Raw genomic sequence first — 24,309 nt, forward strand, 5'->3', positions numbered from 1 at the left:
TTTTTCATTCTACAAAATATCACTCATGACTATTCTAAAACTAGGAAAGTACAACATATGTGTTGTATTCTGCTGATTAATATATTTATGAACTAGGCATTCATCTCATGTTTCATAATATTATAATTCATAATTTCATACTGATGCTATCAATTCAGTTGGATGCCTCCCTAACGTTTAATAGCCGTCTGATTCTAAACACCTCAATTCTGTTTCATATGGATAACCACCGTTGCTTTGTATTTTTTAATGAAGCTGCCAGTACATATGCTGGTTATATAAGGAAATAATATGTGCAGGGGAATCCTCTAAAACCTTATAAATCATTTTAAGATTAGGCGTGTTCTAACAGGCGCTTAGGCATAAACACGTCTTGGCCCCATCCCATACAGAATGGGTCGGCTCCAGATGTTCTCCTGCAAGCTATGTCTTGCCTAGTACAAGAACATTCATCTCCCAAACACATCATTTCACCCACTTTGCCTGAAGACACACACACACACACACACACACACACACACACACACACACACACACACCACCTAAATCACAGAATTTATTACTACTACTTTTATTTACTACCAAAGAGACTCTGGCTTTTTTATGTCTCAACAAAGAAACAGGAACTGAACATCTAATCTTTAGGATGTCACTCTCTAGTGACAGGGAGATTTTCTTTAGCCCTCTACAAGCCAAGGACAATAGAGGAGTCTAACCAGTGTCCTCTCTGTGCTTTACTTTTTAAAATACCTACAAAACCAATGCCTGGGCCAGCGCTGACTCATAAATCCGGAGACATTAGCTCATGGCCATGATTCAGTTGTGAGAATTTTACTGAGCCTCTCCCCTCTCTCGGGCTCTAGGGGATAGTTGGTCTCCAACAGATATATGTCTGTGACCTAGACATTGTTGTTAAGGTTGGAGGTCAAATACTGTGAACACACTGGCAATAAGGACAGCTGTCCATGTGAAGAAACCAACAGACCAAGGCTCTCCACAGGATACCCCACCTAGGCGAGTCCTCTTGCAGGGCCCCTACCTTCCACCGTCTTCCATTCCAATGATTCTAGGAGAAAAGCAGGAACTCTACCGTTTAGACTACTCAGGTTTTTCCTTAGAAAGGACAAGGCCGGAGGGAGTCAAGGTTGGGATATCTAGCAGGATTTTCTTTCTCTTAAAAGTAGGAACAGAAGAAAGTATCTTAGAAAGTTTTGAAATAAATTGAACAAGAATCACTGAATTCAAGCAGCACCTCATACTTACGCCCCAGATGAAGCATGTGAGGTTCAGTTCAAAAGTTATGAAGTAGCCACTTTGACCTACAGCCTCTCCCCTCTCAGGGCAGAGGCCACAGTTCACATGGACACCAACTTCCTAGTTTCTAAACCACTTAGACCTCATTATCTCCTGTGATCCTCGTGAAAACCCCAGGGGTAATTATCATTACCCTCATTTTAAAGGTGAGGAAACTGAGGCACTAAGAGGGCAAAGCAATTTCCCTGGATCTTAGCTGGAGCTCGACCGCTCACCATGGCTATAACAACTGCTCCATGGAGGCAGTTAGCACACGAGCGCCTTCTCTGACTCTGTTATTCTTCCTTCCCTTTCTGCCCAGGCTTAGAAACAGTGACTTTGGCATTTTGTTCCTTCCTTCTCCCACCTCTCTTACCATAGGAGTGAGCTATGACACAGGGACCACTGGGCCCCACCACTATGTGTTTGTGTAACTGTTGCCTTTCATAGTTGTCCCTTCCAACAATATCAACACAGAACTAAATTAATCTGCTTTGAATATGATCTGAGCATAATCATCCCATGGTTCCAAGGAATCTTGTACCCATGATGCTCAGCACACTGCCTGTGGACATTTTTCAGAGGCTCTGACACACCATCTTACCCTCACTTATGCAGTTTTTCTGTGCTTGAGCATGGCTTCTGGTGGAATAGCACTGTCTAGAGGAAAGCACACAGCCCCTGTGATCTAACATAGGTGGTCCACACTCTGCTTCCAGAATAACCCAAATGCTTACTCCTTCCATCATCCATGGTGGATAGCTTCATGAGAGAAGTGAGAACTGGTCCATGGCATTACCATCCCAACACAGATCCCAGCGAGAGCCAGAGTTGGCAAGTCGAGCCTAAATTCTAACTCCAACTCTATAATCCTTCCTGCCAATACCCAGCACTCAGCAGAAGCTGCAACATATACTCTATATTCAGTCTATTAAAATCGGATAATATCATCCCCGTATTGGGGAAGATGAAGCTTGGAAGAGAGAGTCTTCCATAGGCCAAATAGATAAAGGTGGAATTTGGTCCTGGCTTTGCCTACCTAACAAGCAGAATTCTGTTCCTTAACTTCCTTGCCTTCTCAGGAACCTTCTGACCTTATTAAAACACCAACATTCTTGTTTGCAAGAAGAGGAAAGGGTGTACCAAATACAATATTTTAAATTTGCAGTCTTGCCAGACACAGAGAGACCGCAAGAACCTCTCAGAGTTTCAAGCAGTAGGCTGTTTGCTGTCCGATGCTCCACTTTAAATCTCCAGGGAACATAATTTTTTTTTAAAATTTTAAATCAAGAGTTTATGAAAAGCATTTCATTCAAAGCATTCCATTTTCAGTTTCTGAAGTCTAAATTCCAATGTCAAACACATTATGAAAGTAACAAATTAGGACTGAGTCCATGCCCTACAGCCATATGCTCAACTGACAACTTCAAAACAAATTCTTAAGCCATTTTTTAAAAGAAAATCTGTTAGCTTGGGAATGCTTCTAAGCAAGCTTTAGCAGGATATAAACTCTCTGTCTGCTCATATTACAGTGTGGGCAGTACCCAGGGAAAATACACTCATTCTAACTCCCCCTTTCCTAGTTTACTTTGTCCCAAAGCTTCTTTTGTCCCCACTTCATCTCATTCCAGGGACAAACGGACAACAGTGTAGCTCTGGCCATTGCTTCTTTTTATGAGTATTCTCACCAACTCTAGAAGAGAGAAGCTACTGGAGTCCTTGGATACTCGAAGACAAGCAGTCTGACTCCTTACTTCAAATAAAAATCCTATCAAATCAGGCTATGTTCTGAATTAGTGGAACAATATCCAGACGTTATCAGAAAAGAAGTTCTGCTCGAGGTGGCAATCCCTCACCCTCACCCCCATAATTTTAGCTAAGTTGAAGGCTGAAGCAGGATGGCCACTGGCTTATGGCCAGCCTACAGAGCATATTAAAACACTGCCCCAGCACAATTCATACCAATGAATTGTAGCATTGAACTAGCGACCAGAATTAAACCCTGTGACATCTCATGAACAAAGGGTCTCAAACCTTTGATTGCAAATCTGCTTTCTCTAAATTCAAGCTGATGCTGATTGAGACCTTCTTCTTGAAAATTTCAAGGCAAATTAGGAAAATATATCGTTAAATTAGAGAAGTAGATAGGATCACATGTTTCTTCATTAAGGCTCGCTGAACAATATTTTGAAAGAAATTCATTTCTCAAAAGGGAACAGACTTGCTAGGGGGAAAAAAAAGGTAGAATATGCCCTCTCTATTCCCAGTCTTTTTCTTCACCCAAATAGCTCAATCAACTCTCCCAGGAAGAAAAGTGAAAGACATAAGAAGTGTGTCCTCAGATCTGAATGCAAAGACACATAATAGACTGCCAAATGCAGCAATTAAAGATGGAAAGCAATTAGGTTGATTTTGCACATTCCGTTTGAATTCATCTCCATCTCTTCCTCAAATTAGAAGTGCACATCATAAACATATACCATTAAAGCTGCTACCGTGTCTTAGCAAACATCAACTAACAAACACAATGTGAGTTTTTTACACTTTTGTCAAAGGCTTGACTTACAAGTTTCTAGTGAGATGGTGCCCTTCCCCTGTCCCAGCCATACTGCTAAACCCAGGCTGCCTGAGATAATCACTGTTCTTGGGTGGGAGTTCAGGGAAGAGAGGAATATTAAAACCCGGAAGGCCCCTGCTAGTAAGACCACATTTGTGTACTATCCAAAGGGGCGATACCAGTTAAAGCAAGCTTCGAAACAGTGAAATGTAGAAGGGTTTTATGAAAGATCATTGAACACAGAAAAGACTACTAAAGATTTATTTAAGGAACTAAGTGTGTTCCTGCTCACAGCTAACTTCTGTCCAAAGTGGATGGGAGACTTTTTGTTCTACTTTTCCTGGAGACCTGGGCCAGATGGTGTCCTCTGCTGGCTTCGTGTCCTTCAGGTTTATATTTTATAAAAGCTTTCTGTCCTCTCCTACTCTCACCATTGAACACTGAAGCCCCTGCGTATTTTCAGGCTTATTTTTTATGTTGCTGTCTGCAGTTGCTTCTTCGATGTCATAAAGTTGAGGCTTTGAAAGTACTAGCTGGTGCTCGCTACTGCTGCTGATGCTGTTTGTCCTGCTTTGTGTGATCTCTGCCATCACAGGCAAGGACGATCTTTGGCGACTATACCATTCTTCACAAAAACAGTCCCCCTTACACTTCTTTTACAGCCCACACTGTCTAACAGGTACCACCTACCTGCCATCTGCCCCACAATGGGTTTGGTACAGTGGGTTGGGTCAAGGGAGCCTAGTAGGAAGAATAGGGTTCCACATATACTGCTGCTCCAGTATTTCTACATTAAAGATTAACACCTATGTTTCCCTTCCTTGTATAGCAAAAAAGCATTGTAGCTTAAAATGATGGTTGCTGGGTAAGATGTCCATTCTGAATTATCAGTACATTGTAGATGCTTACAAAAATGGCTTCCCATTTGTGAGTAGAAAATTAAATGTGAAGCCTATCATTCCTTTTGGTTGTGGTACTGAGTGAGCTTAATCCCTGTATCTAGACCTTGTCAGTGTCTATAGAACTTTAACAAAATTAATAAGTGATGGATGAATGTTCATTAAGCTAAATGATGATTCTCAGACACAGAATATAAACATCTCCGAAATGTGCTTTTGTTGTATCTACATATAAATGACTAGACTTTAAGTTTGAAGATTGGCAAAAGTTAGAGACAATCTGTTACCATGAGAGAGAAGAATAGGAGATTAAGAAAGACCAAAGTTATCTTGTGATAATTCTTAGAAGCTGGCAACCATATTTTGAAAAGATTGACTTGGGCAATATTAAAAAACAGTTACATGGGGTTGGGGATTTAGCTCAGTGGTAGAGCGCTTGCCTAGGAAGCGCAAGGCCCTGGGTTCGGTCCCCAGCTCCGGAAAAAAAAAAAAAAAGAACCAAAAAAAAAAACAGTTACTTATCAACTATCTCCCTTCATTCAGAGGAAATGGAGTTATACTAAGACACTTGAAAACAGCTGGCATTTATTTACACTTGTGCAATGTCTACACTGTCCGGGTATCAGGAGAGGCAATGAAGAAAGAAATGTGCTTTGCGGTGTGGATTAGCTTGAAAGGGACAGTTGCTGTACACACCATGGGTAACTTCTCTATGCACTGTTTCAACTGTCAGTGCATAGGAATAGTTCTCCCAGATTCCCTCTACTCTGTGGGTTAATACTCTTAGCTACGCATAAACCACTCCAACATCTCCCAGAAGTCTTGTCTGCTGGTTCCAGAGTTTGTATAGAAAGCCTAAAAAGGTAAGTATAGTCCAATATAGTGTGTAAAAATAAGCCTTAAGTCTAATGCATACCCTAGCCTTTGACTTTACCCTCTGGTCAAGGGACTAGAAGGCAAAGGACTAGAAGTCTCTCCGTATCTCAAGCCTTTCTCATCTTTTTAAAAACTGCTCTCATTTGGGAAATAGGGTGTCAGGCGGGAGAGTAAAGACCCACACCAATACATTCCAATATATTTTCAAACTCAATAAGACAAATGGTCTTCCTTATATGTAAAACCCTTAGAAATATAATTAAAAAAACAAGTCCACTCTACATTCTATATAAAAATCTAAACTTTTTGAAAATAATGTTCAGGAAATAGGCATTTTAAATTACTCTAACAAGTGTATAAAAATTCCACAACATCAAAATAATAATTAAAATGTTTACTATGCTAAAGCTAGCTACAGGGAAGTTAAATTAAAAAATGACTTCTAATTTTGTTACAAGTTAAACTTAACACATCTGACAAGGAATATGAGATAGTTAAGCAGACTCTAGGGCTGAAAATCCTTTTGCTATTTTATGTGAGCATAGGTGTTTAGAGCGGTAATTACTTTGCTTTTATGATAAATGGTTAATCACATATGCTATTTATTTGATGGTGATTGCTTGGCCAGAACTATAATCCATAATTATGACATTGTTTGAGTGAGAAATATGATTTTTCTCAAGAGTACAAAATAGAAGAACAGAGTAGAGGCAATTTACATTAATTTTAGGGCTTCGTATTTACAAATATTTCCCAAATTAATATATAAGATATGAGGGAAATTAAATGAAGCAGCCTTAAAGAACAAGATAGAACTCCACCTCGAGTTAGCAAAGTGCAATCGACATGAATTCATCCTACTGCTTTTCAGAGTTGTATTCAGTTAAATATGTTTTTAAAAGGAATTATAAATTAGTATATACTGGGATGGAGAGATAGCCCAGTGGTCAAGAGTGCTGCCTGCTCTTCCAGAGGACCCAGGTTCAGTTCCCAGCACCCACATGGTAACTTGCAACCTTCAGTAACTCTAGTTCCAGAGGAATCTGTGCTCTCTTCTGGTCTCCACCGGCAAACGTCATATAGGCAAAACACCAATATGCATAAAATAAAAATAATTTTTCGCTAATCTACTTTTTTTCTTGTATTGGATATTTTAATTTACATTTCAAATGTTATTCCCTTTCATGGTTTTCCAGACGTAAGCCCCCTATCCCATCTCCCTTCCCTTCTTCTATAAGTGTATTCCTCTCCCCATCTACGCCCCCCAACATTCCCCTACACGGGAGGGGGGGGTCCAGACTTGGCAGGACCAAGGGCTTCCCCTTCCACTGGTGGCCAACAAGGCCATCCTCTGCTACATATGCAGTTGGAGCCATGAGTCAGTCCATGTATAGTCTTTGGGTAGTGGTTTAGTCCCTAATATTTTTTTAAAGTATATATTTTTCAGTCAACATTTATGCCCAAGCACTTAAACATGCATAGTTTGTCATTTCATGTCCTTGTAACTGTGTTGGAAAACCTCAGAAAAACTCCCTGAATCGTAAACATGGGGGAGTGATGTAGTTCGAGAAGATAAATCTAAGCAACAGAAATCCAGGATGAGGTAATAACATGCTATGTTTTGAGAACAGAATCTCCCAGGCTCTCAAAGTAGTTCATAAACCTTAATTACACCCCAAAGCCATCTTGCCAAGGAAATATTATAATACCCATTTAACAGATGGGCAGAAGCAAAACCACCTGCCCCCATGCCTCTTGCTTATTAGTACCCCACCGCTGACTGCTGAGAGCCACGCTTTACTCAAGGGGATATTCAGAGTCAGTGAGGAGCCTTCTGGTGATCCCTGTTCTACTTATTTGCTAAAAAAAAAAAAAAAAAAAAGGCCCAAGAAGAGGAAAAAAGTAAGCTCTAAAAAGTACCAAAGGAAGAAGAACCTGTTTGACTGGGGGATTTGAGATTAAGCATTCTCAGCATTAAGTCTACAGAATATTTATGGAGACTCAGTTTCTCCTGACACAATGAAGGGGCAAGTGTTGTTGTTGTTCATATGAACCTTTAACATAAATTCAAAGTAAATGAGATGGCTCCCTCTGTTTCTGAAGGAAGAGTCCCAGACTGTGTCATACATGCCCACACACATACACATATAAAAATAAATACATAAATGCTTGATCTTTCAAAAAAAATTAAGTATAGGTTCTTGAGCTACTTTAAATTTTATTTTGAATTTCAGTTTGATGATAGGGTTAAGGACATTATTAAAAACCACGGGAAAGACACCAACTAAAATTATTCTCATTGGGTACCATTGTGCCTAATTACAGGACTCCATGTTCTGAAAACCACCCCATGTATAGGACACATCACAAGACTTAAAGAGTCTAAGAGCTACCATCCTAGTCTACGAACATTTCTTCTGTGACGCAGAAAGAACAGAGGTGCTGGTAGAAAAGTTACATTTTCTCGTCTTCATGCATCTACCACTCCAGGAAGGTAGAAAGGTGGGATACCCAGGGACGTGTGACATTTGTAAATCTCAGTTGGCCACTTCAAATAAAATCATTAAACAAAGAAGAAAACCCCACAAAACGTAAAAGGAGCAAAGAAGTGATGGGGTATAGGAAGCAATCAACGCAAATATGTTGATTGTTGTTGGCATAAGTTCATGAGGCTTCTTTAATGCAGTTGCTTTAAATCACCCTATGAGGGCCGACTCGTGAATATCTTTCCGGAGAAATGTATGCATGCCCTTCAGGAGGTGGACGGGAGGTAGGGGAGAAACTGTGTACTTGGTGGAGATGCTTCACCAGGAGCTGACGGGAACAAGAATGTGCAAAGCGCACAGATGGGAAAGTACCAAGAGCAAATATCCCACAGTAAAAGGCGCATCCTCCAGGCTTGATTATGAATACACATTCATTTTAAGGGATTTCTAGTGACCTTAATGATATAGTATGTTTTTCTTGAGTCATTAAAAAAATTCTTCTGGTATTATTCCCTGTTTATGCATCAATTTTCAGTGATCTTTCTTCCAGAAGATGCTGTATGTGCCAATTAAAAATAAACTATCAGTGAGTAAGCTGAGAAAATTGATTTGAAGCCCGTTAAACCTCACTGCCCACTTCTGATTACAGCTTTGGCTGATTTTAGAGTTGAGGCACAGAATTCCATAAATTCTCTAATGATAAGAGCAGAAACACGTAAAATTCTTTAATCAAGCATAGAACACTGCCTAACATCAGAGATCTTATACGATAAAATTTTGGAGATATGAGAAGGCTGAAAGGATAGATTCTATAAGAAAAAAAATAATCAAGTATGCATTGTCAATGTACTGCTTGGTTACATGTAACAAGATTTCAATGTCTATTTCCTGAGAAGGGGACAATGAATTACTACTTAACGAAACATAGCTGATACTAACTGAAACTTTCTACCTTAGAGGACTACGGTTATTTTATTCAAACTTCAAATAACCTTCACTTGTCTCTGTCAATACATTGGACAGGATGAAAACTTAGCCTATTATTTTTGTCTTATAGTATTTTACTTCATTTTAAAAGAAGATATTGCTATCATTTAAAGATCTGGAGGTGTTACATGAAAATCAGAGTCACTAGTCTTTCTTGCGTTATTTAATAACAGGCCCGGCTTCCCTTAAGACAAGTGGCTGGGACTATAAGGCAGGGGATCTTGCAGACATGCATGGTCAACCCATTTCCATGCAGGATTTGCAGTAGGTTTGCTTGCACTAGCATCTCTGAGCTCTCTTCGCTAGCATAGCCCACCATTAGTCAAGTTGTCTGTTGAATTGGAAGCCTCAGGGGTCTGACTTCTGATCTTGAAAATGCCTACACTAGTAGCATCAAGATTTTCTCCACATTAGCCCACCATTCCAAGGAAATAGAGAAATGACACACTCTTTTACTAGTGTGTGATACCTGCGAAACTCGGTTGGCCACTACAAGTGATAACTAAGAAAGAAGGAGATTGACAGGAAGAAGAAGCATAGAGAAGATGAGGAAGAATGGGTGGAGATTTAGGGATGAAAAGAAAAGAAAGAATAAGAGAGACAGGGAACAACATGGATTCTTTTTGTAGTGTAAAAGTAATAATTTAGAAATTATTTCTGGGGTTGGGGATTTAGCTCAGTGGTAGAGAGCTTGCCTAGCAAGTGCAAGGCCCTGGGTTCGGTCCCCAGCTCCGAAAAAAAGAAAAGAAAAAAAATATTTCTGTTGGATCAATGGTCGTCACTATACTCATACACAATAAACCACCATTAATTGTTGTGAAAGAAACTCCTTGCTTCAGTCTAGAAATCATCAGAAAAAAGTGGGTGAGTGATAAACATCAGATTAGATGAACTCGGATTTAGCTAGATGGCTGAGTAATTATGTTCTGGATTGGGGAACATTTCTTCTGTAGCATGCTTGTTCAGGGATGTGTGTAAATCCAAACCCCAAAGGCAGTCACTTTAACCATCTCTGAGAGTCACCAAGCATGTTATTTGAGGCATTCTTACTTAGTACTCTGTGTTCTAAGAAATAGCTTGGGTAACTCATTAGTGTGTTTGATGTACAGAAAGATGTGTTTATATGTATCTCCGGTAATTTACAGAACAACTATGCCAAGAACTAAAAATATCTTTGTTATAGGCTACCAATTTCTCTCCTGTCCTTCAGCTATAAAATCTAACTGTCACTTAATTGTGAGAATCTACTAAGGCCAAATTAAGGCTTAAAGTGTGTGTGTCTGTGTGTGTGTCTCTGTGTCTGTGGTGTGCGTGTCTGTGTGTGTGTCTGTGTGTATGTGTGTGTGTCTGTGTGTGTGTTTATATGTATAAAAGAAAGACATAGACAAAGATATAAAAAAGGCAGAGAGACAGAGAGAGAGAGAGAGAAAGAGACAGATAGCGAGAAGCAGAGAGACAGAGACAGAGCTTGTGAGAAATTGAACCTGGAATTTAGTGTAGGCTAAAACTAAACTTCATCACTGAGCCAAAGCTTGAGCCCAGAAATATTTTCTCTATGAGAAGAATCTGCAAATCATAGGCAACATGGAGAAGTTTATCATGTCCTTTGATGGGCTAGCCATAAGAGTCTGAATTCCACAGGGCCATGCAATCGGCTGCCTTGCATTTGATTTCGGCAGAGCTGGCAGCCTGTCTCTGAAAGTCTTACATTACAGGTAACCTGATGACAGGGAGTGGGCCACAGGCACCCATCACAGCCTGCTTGGCTGTCTGTGAGACAGAGACTCAATTGCTAGGATCAATGGAACTCGCCAGGGAACGAGTTGTTCCCTTTTCAAACTACATCTCCCTAATCTCTCCGCTGGCTCCAGGCAGATTCTCCAAAGCTCTGAACATGGCTGGAACCTGGTATGATTAAGAAAAGCAAAGGACGAAGGCTGTCTGCAAACCATGGGCCAAAGTAGAAAGGCCCTGTTCATGGAAAGCTCACAATAAGTCTCAGAACTGGAGGATATGGCTCAAAACTAACTACAAACAGGTTTCCCTATATTTGTTTAGGACCTACCATGTTCCCCATGTTTATCCCATCTAGGATAGAGTTTCTACCTAACAAGTCTTTGAGATTTATAAAAAGAAAAAAAAATACAAGAACCCAAATGATTTTTTCATCCCAAGAGCAATGTCATGATCTTAGTCTGAATACAGTTCAGTATTTTTCAAAAGAAAAATAGAGAAGACCTAACCTGAAGGTGTTCACAGAGAATTCAATCTACTTATGTCATGGGCTGCTAAATAAGTGACTGAATAAATGAATAATGCCACGGCTAGCAAAGGTGTATGGCCGAGGTCAATATTCAGAGCCAGCCTAGATCTGTGGAAAGCAACTTCCTTGCTGCAGTCCAGTAGAAAACAAACAAACAAAACCCTGGCCTTAAGCTGCAGGCTTCTTTCCCACTATTCTCTGTTCTCCTCTTTGCACCAATGAAACACTTCACACCAGTACCCAAGGTTCTGTTTAATAGTTATCTAGCATTCTGATCTGTACATATGGCTTGCTCCATATGTGGAACTAGCTACCAAGTGTTTTGGTGATATCCATTAATGTTTGATTGAAAGTCAAAGGCAAACTCTCCAGAAAGTAACTTACATTGCTTCCTTGGCCACACAGGGAAGAAAGAAACACCATCCTACTATATAAAAGCAGATTAAAGATGGTAAAGAAGTGTGTTAAATCACTATGTTTTATAAATAGAAAGTGTCCATGCCTGTGTTGGTAAGGCGAGCCTACATGAACTTGAGCATGCTGAAGAAACAAGAAAACCAATAGCAACTTGTGTTCAGGAAAACCTGTTACTGTGCTATGTCCTATACCTGTGTACTCAGGTAGGGGATACTATTGTAGTCCTTAGTGAATGAAGTAAGGATGTTAATAACTCAAAATCATTTCAAAAGTTAAAGGGGACTTTAAAGAAATTATTTCCTGTTATGTAACTGTACCTTCAGCAAAGCTACCGTAAGTTAGCAATACAGAAAGACTCAAATTCAACTGACAACTTCAGACTCAGATAAATTGGAAATGATGAACAAGTGTGTGTTTGTGGCTAGCCTATAACTAATAGATACATTTACTCATGAGACATTCTTTAGAACAAAGTGTTGACATCTATGTATATATACAAAGAAAGTAAGGTTCCCAAAAAATAAAAATAAAAAAATAAAAACAAGTGGAGGTAAACAAACAAACAAACAAACAAAGTCAGATTCCAAGAGGGCTAGTCTATGAGCAAGTCCAACTTATAACAGTAGGTCACAGAGATGAAATCTGTGCTTGCCTTTATTGATGACTTTTAAGTGCTTTGTTTCCAATGTCTTGTGGATGATAAGTCTCTGGTAAACCATTGAACCATTCATAGATTATTAAGTAACAGGCCTCTCTAACTAGTGTCAATCTAATTATGGAAAGAAGGTCTAAAACCAAACCTTAAAGTTCTAGTTGAGAGGGTGAGTGAGTGAGTGTGTGTGTGTGTGTGTGTGTGTGTGTGTGTGTGTGTGTATAAACTAGGGTAGAGAAACCTTGTCAGTTTGCTTAATTTGTTGGAAGAGATTCAAAACATGTACCTTTCCAGAACTAGAGCAATAGTCACTCTAGCTACTTAGAGCAGAAATGTGATTGGTACATATTCCTGGTCTCCAAGCATCTTATTATATGCTGACACTATTGCAGAGAGTAAAACCAGAATACTCTGGAGAAAGAACATCATGATGACAGATGATACGGTGGCTAAAGAAACAAACCAAACTAAACCAAACCAAACATCTTCCTATAATGTCACCAGAAGGACTAAGCAGCTACTTCAGTTACTTCCAGTTTGAGGGAAAACCCAAGATGTAGCATCTTGTTTAAATTGCTTTAAATGCAAAGATACCTGGGAAGTAAATGCTATGTAATACAGCACAAAATACCCATCAATCTGTTGGACATCAGCATATTAGAGGCCAGTTCTACAGGACACAGGGGCATTGGGATATTAGAGACCAACCCTGTAGGGGGTTAGGCCTACTCTGGCATGTGTCTACCTTTTGTTAGAAAAAGTGGCAGTCTAGAGAACATATAGACTTTACTCTCTGGAGTCAGGGCCTGGGGCATGACTTACTTTATCGATTTGTCGATGCTTCATATTTTAAAGCTGGAGGGAAAATACTTAGTTACCAGGCACCACTAAGATACTTAAGCAACTTTTCTTTAAAATGCAAAGCCTATATATGAATTTAAGAATATGTATACAATTAGGTGCTGCTGTGATCAAAGCATAAACATTCCTAATCGAGAAACACTGTCTTCATAGGTGATTGTTACAGTTACTTGAATAAGGAATCCAGTGACCGATATTTTGAAGAAATGCCAGTAGTTTTGAAATAAGGTGGCTTGAGAGTAAATAAATAAATAAATTTGATAAAACTATAGCTAGTTGTGATACACTAGTGGGACCCTCATTCTATAGAGATTGTAGACAACTGCAAGCCATCCAAGAGATGTCAAACTGCCTGGCAAGCTCCACTTCTCCATGAAGGCAATATGCTTGGTGAGAACCCTGTCTGCTCTAAGCTTTCTGTCCTGCCACTTCACCTCTGACAACAGTAACTATCACCATCTTTGTCCTCACCAAAGCACCCAACTATGAAACTCCAGATGACTCATCTGACTTGGTTTAGGCCACACTGACAATTATACAACGATCCAAGCTTTCTGGCTCTTAACCAGAACATTGAAACCAAAATAACTCTATTCCCTCCACTCCCAACCTTGGACTTCTGATATTGCTTTCACATCAAGGCTATTTTATCAGCATATATTTACAAATCATTTTCTTCCTGCCTAACCTATATTAAAGCAGTATATCTCAAGACTTTTGTGAGAAAATTTGTATCTTTGAGAGAAGATTCTTCATCGTAGATGGGTTGGCTTTGGGTAAAAAATATAAGTAGGTCTTTAGGTTTTGGAGAAGAAGTGTTGCGAGAAAGAGAGAGGAGGAAGCTTGGTCTATTCTACATGCATCAAGCTTCATTTTCACGCTTCTTACATGACTTTAGAAGGGAATCAGTATTTCTTTGATCGTCTCTATATACCCTTTATCTCCTTAGACATGTGGACTCAGGACTCAGTAACTGATCAACTAAGGGTGATCCTGAGCATTGTGAGTACCATCCTCGACTTCCCATCCTACATTAACTTGTCTTTGTGGGAGAGGATGCTGTCATGGCAGACAGCAGAACATTACTGAGAAACTCAGCACATTGGGAAATCTATTCAACTTCTGCATCCATCTTCAGGATTGTAAATACCAGTGAGATAAAAGATCGTGATGGAATTGACAAGCAAGACGTGGAGGGAAGATGAAAATGTAACCTGGCACTTGCATTCATAGCTGAAATATGAGCTGTAACAGAGCGCCTTCTCAAACCATGGAAAGAGAACACTGAAGTAAATTTATTTTGTAGACAGTTTAGGGACATCCTCATTGAAAAGCCAGAAAGCGCAATGGCACACTCCATTGAGGAGGCAGAAGTTAAAACACCCAGCCCTACAAACTGTAAGTGTATCATTTGGGTCATTCTGCATGTTCTCTAGCTTTTCTCACAGTAGGTGAGCGATACAAAATCATGCTATCTGCTACTAAAACGCGAGGGGGAAAGGAAGGACTAGATACAAGATGATGCCAGAATATGCAAGAAATGTGGGCTATCCATAAACACCATGGATGCTGTGTCAGGTGAAAGAAGACAGTCAACTCGGTACCATCTATAACAGTGGTTCTCACTGTTCCTAATGCCGCAACCCTTTAATACAGTACCTCAGGTTGTGATGACCCCGCAACCATAAAATTTTTTGTTGCTACTTTCACAACTCTAATTTTGCTATTATTGTAAATTTTAATGTAAATATCTGATATGCAACACCCACGAAAGCATCCTTTGACCCCCAATGAATTCACAACCCATACGTTGAGAACCACTGCTCTAGAAGGTAAAGCAGAGAGAGATACTTTCTGAGAGTAGGACTTGCTGAAGTGGCAAAGAACTAGCCAAGCTGTAAAAACAATATTTCAATAAAATAATGATATTTATAAGGATTTTCAAAAACAGTAAATTATCTGGTAAATATGCATGCTGCTATGTTTAGCATCCTCTGGTGAAAACAGTTTAAACCAGCTCTGCAGGTTTCTCCCTTTATATGTGACTGGTATTTATGTTATTCTGTAGTACATTGTAAACTGAGAAGTGAGATACATATTCTATTTTTCCCCTAGGGCCTCACATGCATGGCCGGTCTTTAACAGCAGACAGTACCTTTGGGTATCTTTTTTCTTTGACTCTGGGTCTCTCTGAGTTGTCAGGAATGGAGGTAAATGGCAACTCTCCGCCTTGAGCTTCAAGAGTAGCTGTGATTACTTGCACCCCCTGTCCCTGCATCTGTTTATTTTTTATCTTGGAGACAGGAATGGATGCATAAGCATTAGAAAAGCTATAGCCAGGAAACATGGAAAGTTGGTTTCTCCAATATTTAAAATCAGAATCCCTTTGCACTAACTCAGGGTCCTGAAGAGTTGTAGAGATTTTTTTTGATGGGGAGAGGGGAAAGCATTTTATTTTTGGTTGTGAGCCTAGCCTTTAACGGCTGAGCCATCTCTCCAGCCCGGGAAAGCATTTTAAATGAATATATATGATACGTGTATATATATTATATATCATATATCAACAAATGATGATCCATGCTGTAGCCTCTAAATGCATGAGCATATTGGTCTTAGGAAGTGATGTTTATTGCCTTAAATTATTCCATTTTATTTGTTACTCTCTTCTTGTTTTCCTTTTTTTTTTCTTTTTCTTTTGTCGGAGCTGGGGGCCAAACCCAGGGCCTTGCGTTTGCTAGGCAAGCGCTCTACCTCTGAGCTAAATCCCCAACCCCGATCTTTTACTCTCTTCTTAACACACTGTCATCCTTCACAGCACACCCTGGAAACTGTCTATATTCTAGGACAGTGATGCTTCTCATTGTCCCAACACTTTCCATATTCCTGAAACTGCATACAAAGCACCTCCTGAGAGGGTGCAGCAGTCAGGAACAAACAGACTGAAAATCACTGCACTGGTCAAAACCGGTACATTTGGTTGCCAGACTAGGCAAAGCTTTTGTGCTGACTATCATCTAAACTCTGGATAACTGTTCAATATTCAACAATGACTTATTTCCTCATAGGATAAGTAATATTTGATCTTGGAAGAGGGAGAAATCCTGGGACATGGTGAAGACCATCCTTGGGCTTGGAGTAAGACTCTCTTACCGTCCAGGTAGCTGACTTGGCGGTGCTTGACTGCTGGAAGGACACATCGAAGCTGTGTGGGCCTGGGTAATCTGTGTTGGAGGGAATGGCAGGGGATGGAGAAAGGGCATCGAAGGTTGAGCTGGGCTGTGCATAGGGCGAGGGTGCCGTCACGCTGTTCTGTGCATGGTCTGTGTTATAGGGGCTGGTAGATGAGGAGCCGTTCTGAATCTGCTGGTCCATGCCGTTCAGGAGCCCCAGGTTCGTGTACTGTGGCTGTGAAGATACCAGACAGCGCACCATTAGTCATGTAAGCTACAGTTCATTGCTCAATAAAATTGGCATTATTTGGTATGCTTTGTGAAAATTTGGGCACAGTGTCCCAAAGACGTCATGTACCAAGTCAAGTTACCCATCTGTGTGGTACAAGGTAGCACCCAGTGCAACTGTGTGATTCTTGGAAACTAGAGTACACACTTACTCAAAACAGACACAGCAGGGCATGGTACTGCTGAGAAATTACTTTAAATAAATGCTGTCTGTATTATTGCTTATAGAAGAAAAAAGAAGAAGAGGAGGAGGAGGAGAAAGAAGAGGAAGAGAAAGGAGAGGAGGAAGGGAAAAGAAGGGGAAATGGAGGAAATGGAAGAAAAAAGAGGGGGAAGAAGAGGAGGTAGTAGTAGTAGAAGAAGGAGGAGGAGGAGGAGGAGGAGGAGGAGGAGGAGGAGGAGGAGAAGAAGAAGAAGAAGAAGAAGAAGAAGAAGAAGAAGAAGAAGAAGAAGAAGAAGAAGAAGAAGAAGAAGAAGACGACGACAACGAAATTGAAGTAGCAGCAGCAGCAGCCATTGTGCCTAGCTGTAGCTCTCATGTTGCTACAATATTCATAAGAAAAATGAGCAATTGATAGATTTATGAGAATTAAGTATCAAATGTTTATACACATAAGGCAAAACTTCTTTTTAGCACTAAATCTAAATCATGTGACAGCCGACCACCCTGGGGACGAGTTTGAAATGACTAGGGTGGTCCGTGAAATGCCACTGTAGACTTTCTTTTCTGAGATGGTGGGTTTTTTTTTTGCCTTTTTCTCAGATAAGACTCAAACTCTTGACTTCAGCCATCCTCCTGTCTTATTCTACTAAGGAACTGGGTCCGGTGGGCCTGAACCACCACAGTAAGCTTTACCATTTGCATTGCAAGCTACCACACAACACTAGCATGTCACCCAGGTCTAATCTTAAGGAATCTGTACTCTGCATGTGTTACCTAGAGATAAAGTTCTATGGTGGAACCGGGCACGGTGGCACATGCCTTTAATCCCAGCATTAGTGAGACAGGGTTGAGCGGATCCTATGAGTTGGAGGCCAGCCTGGTCTACAGAGAGAGTGACAGGATAGCCAGGGATCCTCAGAGAAACCCTCTCAAAAAAAAAAAAAAACCAACCAAACAAACAAACATGGTGGTAGACATAATTTAGAAATACTTCATATTTGCAGTGAGATGAATATGAAATAAATCAAAATCTGCCCATTTACCTGAAAAATAACTTTCTCATTATCAGAGAAGGGAAAATAATTTACTCAAAGCACCCCCCCCCCCAGACAGACTAGAAATTCTGAAACTGCCTCAAGTCTGCTGACAGGGGCTGTCAGTTGTCCCTTAACCAGAGTCACAGTGAGCCTGTTTCCAGAATGTTCACCAGCTTATAGTTCAGTTTGTCTTAGCTGCAATAGCCTTGTTTTCTCCTCCAGCTAATGACAGGAAGAGAAGGATTCCTGCTGGTACATATTTTTAAAAGGAGGTAAGGAGACTAGAGTTTTGATAGAAATATAATCCTGAGAGATCCAGGCTGTGGAAAATCATGAAGAACAGAAAAGATTTTAAAAAGAAAAAAAAAGAAGAAAGGAAGAAAGGAAAGAAAGAAGGAAGGGAGAAAGGAAAGAAGGAAGGAAAGAAAGAAGGAAGGAAAGACAGAAGGAAGGGAGAAAGGAAAGAAGGAAGGAAGGAAAGAAAGAAGGAAGGGAGAAAGGAAAGAAGGAAGGAAGGAAAGAAAGAAGGAAGGAAAGAAGGAAAGAAGGGAGGGAGGGAGGGAGGAAGGAGGGAAGGAAGGAAAGAAAGAAAGAAAGACAGAAGGAAGGAAGGAGGGAAGGAAGGAAAGAAGAAATGAGGGGAGGAAGAGAGAGAAGTGGAGGCTTGAATTTTGCTTTTCATTTTAAACTTTAATGGCATGTTTTATCCATCTTAACTCTGTCTCGGGAGGAGATAAACAGGCTCAGTCATTCCACTCAGTCCAGAGAGCATCTGCCGAATGCCCACAACCGCACACCCATCCCATTCCATTCAGACAGTCACATTCCCTGCTGAATGCCACCTCCCATTTGCTCTGTAAATAACTATTAATCTATTTACACTTATCCCCATGTTGACAAGTGCAGCTGTTTGTCTTGTCTTCTCTCCCTTCTGACTTTTACAGTTCCTATCCCTCTCCTACCTACCCTTCACCCTCGACCTCCCTTCCAGACAGGTGTGGCTAAACTACAGGTAGACACCTTGGGTAGAAAAAAAAAAACAGAGGCAGGTACAAAGGTGTCTACTACACGTTGCTAAACTAAAGCTCTTAGGTAGCCAGCCGGAGGCCACAGCTTGGGAAGGGGATTGAAGAAATCTTATTTGTGTTTCCTTAAGGGTCAGTATACAAAGTACTCTTGAAAGTCCTGTAGGAATCAGATAATGCTGGCAAGGGCGCGTGCTTCCCTAGAGCAGGACAATTAGGGAGGCAGTGGTCCCTGACAAAAAGGACAAAGAAGCTAGCAGAACACTTTCTCGTAGGCTGTAAAAGACTGCTGGCCCACCCCTCCCTCCCCCTCCAGCTACACAGCAGAAACATCAACTAATTGTGGGCTTGGATAAGAACAAAGAGACACCGGCCCTTTGAATTTCCCCCCTCCACCCCAATACATATAAAGAAAAAAGTTGGGGGCCAAGTTTTAAAAGCCAGTAAGCAAACACATCAGTTCTCCGAGGACTGAAGAAAAAGTAAAATGCCATTTACAGAGGCATCTCAAAGGCAGGCCCTGCCCTGGCTGCAAGGCTGAACACACTTGATACCAAAGAAGAAACTGTCTTCCCAAAGTCACGGAGAGCACAGTGACTGCTGACTGACCTGCTTCTGATGCCATGTTCTTAAGTTCTATGCGGCTCAGTAAAATCCTAGATTAGAAACAGAATGATTTGTTCCTACTAATTCCTCAATATATATACATATATATAACACAAAACTAGAGTACTCAGGATTATGTAAATTCTATTTGTTATCCAGCAATAAAAAGTGGAAAATTGAAATAATTTAAATTTATCACAAATTATGCTTAAAAATTAAGAACCAATAGTATATTCAATTGTCTCAGTTTTTACAAATTATAAATTCGATACTTCTAATTATGGGCTTAGATGACAACAAACACCATGTCTTTGATTTTTTTTTCTAACATCTATAAAGAGAAATGAACACGCATGGGATAATGGTAAACATGTATATGTACAAATCCTTGGACACATTTCCCAGATTGTTGGAAATCAGTAAGTAAATTAGAAATCGGTAAGTAAAAAGCCACGGGAAATAGCTCTAGTCAAATTGCTTTTGAAAGCCCTGCTATTTAAGAAGTCTCACTTGTTTCTTTCTTTTACTGGAGGAGTGTCTGCATACATTGACTGATCAATGACCAACCAACAGTGCTCAGAATTGCAAGGATTCCCCAGACAGGACAGGAAAATAAATTCTAGTGCTTAATGCAAGATGAAAACTCAGGGCCTCTTCATCCATTTTGAAGCCTTTTTAATGCCTGATATTAGGAAGTTAAGTGATACCCAGTAGTATTATGAAGATGTTCCTTGTAGCTCTCAAATGGAGTGTCTTAACTGTGTTTAATCCTAGCATGAACCATCATTATTTGAAACTGGGTAGGCCATAGAAGAATTGTTTTCCAGCAAAGGGAAGCAGGTGGAGAGGAAGAAACAATACTGTCCCCTTCTTTCCTCTTGGTAATCCCATGAACACACAGTGGAGAAGTGAGTTATGCTGGAATGCTAATTGATTATTAATGCTGACAAGGACTAGGAGATGACATTTGTGCATCAAACACAAGCATTGCCTTGCCATTTTTTTTTAAGTAACAAAGAGTGTCATGGGATTGAAAAGGACATATAGGGGTTGGGGATTAGCTCAGTGGTAGAGTGCTTGCCTAGCAAGTGTAAGGTCCTGGGTTCAGTCCTCAGATCTGGACAAAATAATTATAATAATAAAAATGAAATATAGAGGAGAGATTCTCTTTCTAATGATAAAGTTACGTGATCTCAGAATATCCCTAAGATACTGTACACACATGCAGAAAAAATGGAGGTCAATGTTGTAAAAAAAAAAAAAAAAGAGGCAGCCTTCTTTTCAGATAATATGAAGACGAAAGTGGGCACAATTTGTCTGCTACCTGATGTACTCCTAATATGTAAAATAGTTGATTTCCTCTGACTTTAGCCAGTTGCTTTATATACTGTAGAAGCTACTTGGAAATAGAGCATTCCTTGACAGCACCCGAAGTATCACCATGCTTTCCCCGAAGCATATTCACATTCGTCATAAATGAACTCATCTTCACACTGCAAGGTGAAGCACCTGGTGCTCACAAGACTATACTACCCTCTGAGGTGTCACAGAACACCTTATGAATGCTGGGGAACACAGATAGGGTTGTTACAGAACTAGGGATTCCCATGACTGAAAATCTGTTGGCTTTGGTCATAGGCAAAGAACATGTACAACTGTTAATTACCACAGAGAAGAGAAGTTCCTTGTAAGGTCTGCATCTCCAGTTGTCAACAGATTCTGATCCATGTCCTACTAAACGTCAACTTTAATGTCCAGGATTAGGACTGCATCAAACTCGGTTTTTCTATGTCTGATCTGTGAAAATGTCTTAAGAATACAGCCCCTAGAGCTTCATTTTATTTTTCTTTCTTCAGCGACCATTTTAGATTTTGAACATGTTATAGACCCGAATTCCCTCCACACGAGCTCAGTAATGTTTCAATAGGTTGCTATGAGCAAAGTCTGTCTTAAAACCCAGAATTTATAGTCACTTGAAGCTCAACATATATCACCTTCCTAGAAAAATTAACACCAATAAAGTATCAAAACAAGTCATTTAAACATTGCCTGGCAAATGGGGCTTAAGTAAAAGTTGTGTGTGGAAAAAAAAACCAAAAAATAAAAACAAAAATCAGAAAACAAATCTTGTTCCATAATTTACCTGTAGAAGGCAAATATCCTAATCTCTTTCTCTTAGATATTGCCATCTATGCTAGGTACTTTGAGATCACATGGAAAAAAATAACCAACATATTTCATTTGGAAAAAATATTTTTGGCTCTTGAATGACTGTTGGGTAAAGGGATTAGACCTCTTCAGTGCTTCTCATATTTCTGTTTGGATTTTAGAAGTGTAACAGAACTCTCAGACCTGGCAGCATGGGCTTAAGTCTTGACACTACCAGCAATGTGCTCGTCCCCTGGGTGAGGAAGGTGAGCGAATTTGACCCCAGCCTCCTTTGGACTGAGATTCTGCATCAGACCACGAAGACAATGGGAAGGTGTACCAGTTCTCACATTCTATTAGACCCCTGTGAAGCAATTTTAAACTGATGCTATGATCCTACTTTCAAAACAGGTGCATGGAATCATCATTTTTGTCTTTGTTAAGATTTACCTGGACAAGCCCTAAATAAATAAATATAAAAAACTCTGTCTCCGTGGCATAGCTAGTTTCCTCAGCGGATATAATCGTTTGCCTCAGGCTTCAAGGAGTCTTTGTGAGCCTTCTACAGCCGTCTTGGGAAAAGAAAACAGTTTCTTCATGACCTTGGCTTCTTAAAGCCTTCATTCCCTTCCTCACTCGTTAGCACACAACACTCCATTTTGATCCAATAATATTAGCAGGATAGTGCCTTTCAACAAACACAGCCTAAGGGAAAATGCTTGCCATTTTTCAACCTTCCACCACCTGTCCCACTTGAGAAAAAGATGGTTTGTTTTATGCTAGAATTGAACATAATTAACTGAAAGCATTCTGTTTCAGGTCAAGAAGATATTTACAGTAGAATGTTGAACTAGATCAACATCTTTCTACCTTAACCACGGAGGTCCTGGCCCCTTTTCTGAAAAGCATTTTTTATTAAGCATAAGATATTTTACTTTCTTGGTTGCTACATGATTATTAAAAAATGAGTCACTGAAAATGAAACATATCCATTCATATAATAAACAAAATGTAAGAATAAAGTATTTAAGTGAGAACAAGCCTAAAGCATAGGCCAAGTACCAACTTGTATATTTTATCATAAAGTTTCAAGAATCTTGGAGAGTCCAAATTCTATGACATATGAGAGATCAAACAATCAGGTCAGACAAATGGATTAAGTTTGCTCGTCAAGGGGACAAACACATCAACAAAAACTAGACAGAGAATTTTAAAAGGTAGAAAAAGCAAAGTACATTGAAGATAATAAAACTTGACCTAAATCTAGCTAAAGAGAAATATATAAAGTTCATATAAAGTTCAGTTAGGAGAATGAAATTTTAACACAAGGACTTTGGTAAGTATGCACCCTGGTAATCACTACAGAGACAAATCATGAGGAATCTCAAGTCTGACACCATTATGCACCAAGAAAATGAAGGTTTGATAGACAGTAGAAATCTACTTTTAATTAGTTTTGTAATTCTTGACACATATTAGAGAGAGAAACTCAGAGTTTCAGTTTGTTCAACCTGTCTGCTACTTATTAAAGTACAAGCAGAAGTATGTTTATGGCCATTATTTTATTTTGCTCTAGAAAGGCATCATCAGTCCAGATTAACTGAATATTTTGCTTGCTCTATTTATGTATAATAATGGTAATGTTGGGGTAAGACAGTGCACACTAATGAAGATCTTCAGGGAGAATTAGGCCATCTCCATGGAAAATACAATCCAGTGACTGCAGAGCTCATCAACAATTCTCAGTTCATCTGCTTAATCCACATCCAATGTCATGACACAAAACAGGAGGGCTGATACATTGTGGTAAATGTGTGGCTCATGTTGACATGACTCAGAAGATGCCGACTTCAATAAATAGTAATAACTGGCCAAAGTAAACCCTAAAATGCGATATATGTATAGCGCTCATACACAAGCCTCTCTGTGGAAAGATATTAGCTATTATTGATGTTAACACTCCTACCGGGTCTTCAGCTTGGGCCTCATAATATTCAAGTGCTTTGCACTGTTGGTGCCCATGTGTCCTCATAGACATTCACATTATATATTTATTTCAAAGATGAAGGCACTAGAGATCATGGGAAAAAATAATTCGCTCAATGTTACATTAAGAGCCACAGTGTAATGCTAGATTCACTAGAGAAGCAAATCTTCTCATTGGACTCCATTCTGTGAACCTGTCAGTGTCCACCTGGAATATTCATCTAAAATTTGCATTCAAGGAATGTGGTCTTTTCAGATAGCTGAATGCTTCCACCCTGCCAAATAAGCCATTCCCTGTTCTCAGGATTCCTCTATTTAATCCATAATTACAAATATAGCCCTAGCTCTTCGGAGCTTCCATGGAAAAGAATAGCGCACATCTCTTCATGGCACTCTGGGTGGTAAGCCCCATGAGAAGATTCCTAGTCTCTTAAGAAAATGGCCCCATCTTTAAACTGACCAGAGAGGTCGTCATTACAACTTCCCTTTGGCAAATGTCCCTCCTTTCAACTTTTCAAAAGTGAACTCTTGGTTCATTAATCAACTTTCTGTTTCCACGTCCTCTGCACACACACCCTCTCACTGCCCAGACAGA

The 24,309-nt window shown here is 39.9% G+C and overlaps 1 protein-coding gene across 11 annotated transcripts in view; it reads right to left on the bottom strand.

Moving 5' to 3' along the window:
• Tp63 (tumor protein p63) overlaps window positions 1-24,309 on the bottom strand; it is a 210,897-nt gene that overhangs the window by 57,683 nt on the left and 128,905 nt on the right. For all 11 annotated transcript variants that reach the window (XM_017597881.3, XM_063270286.1, XM_063270287.1 and 8 more), the window contains one exon: window positions 16,442-16,696. In XM_017597881.3, the coding sequence (XP_017453370.1) occupies window positions 16,442-16,696 (255 nt within the window). The remainder of the gene's footprint in view (window positions 1-16,441; window positions 16,697-24,309) is intronic.

Source organism: Rattus norvegicus, chromosome 11 (genome assembly GCF_036323735.1).
Source record: "Rattus norvegicus strain BN/NHsdMcwi chromosome 11, GRCr8, whole genome shotgun sequence".
Taxonomy (NCBI): Eukaryota; Metazoa; Chordata; class Mammalia; order Rodentia; family Muridae; genus Rattus; species Rattus norvegicus.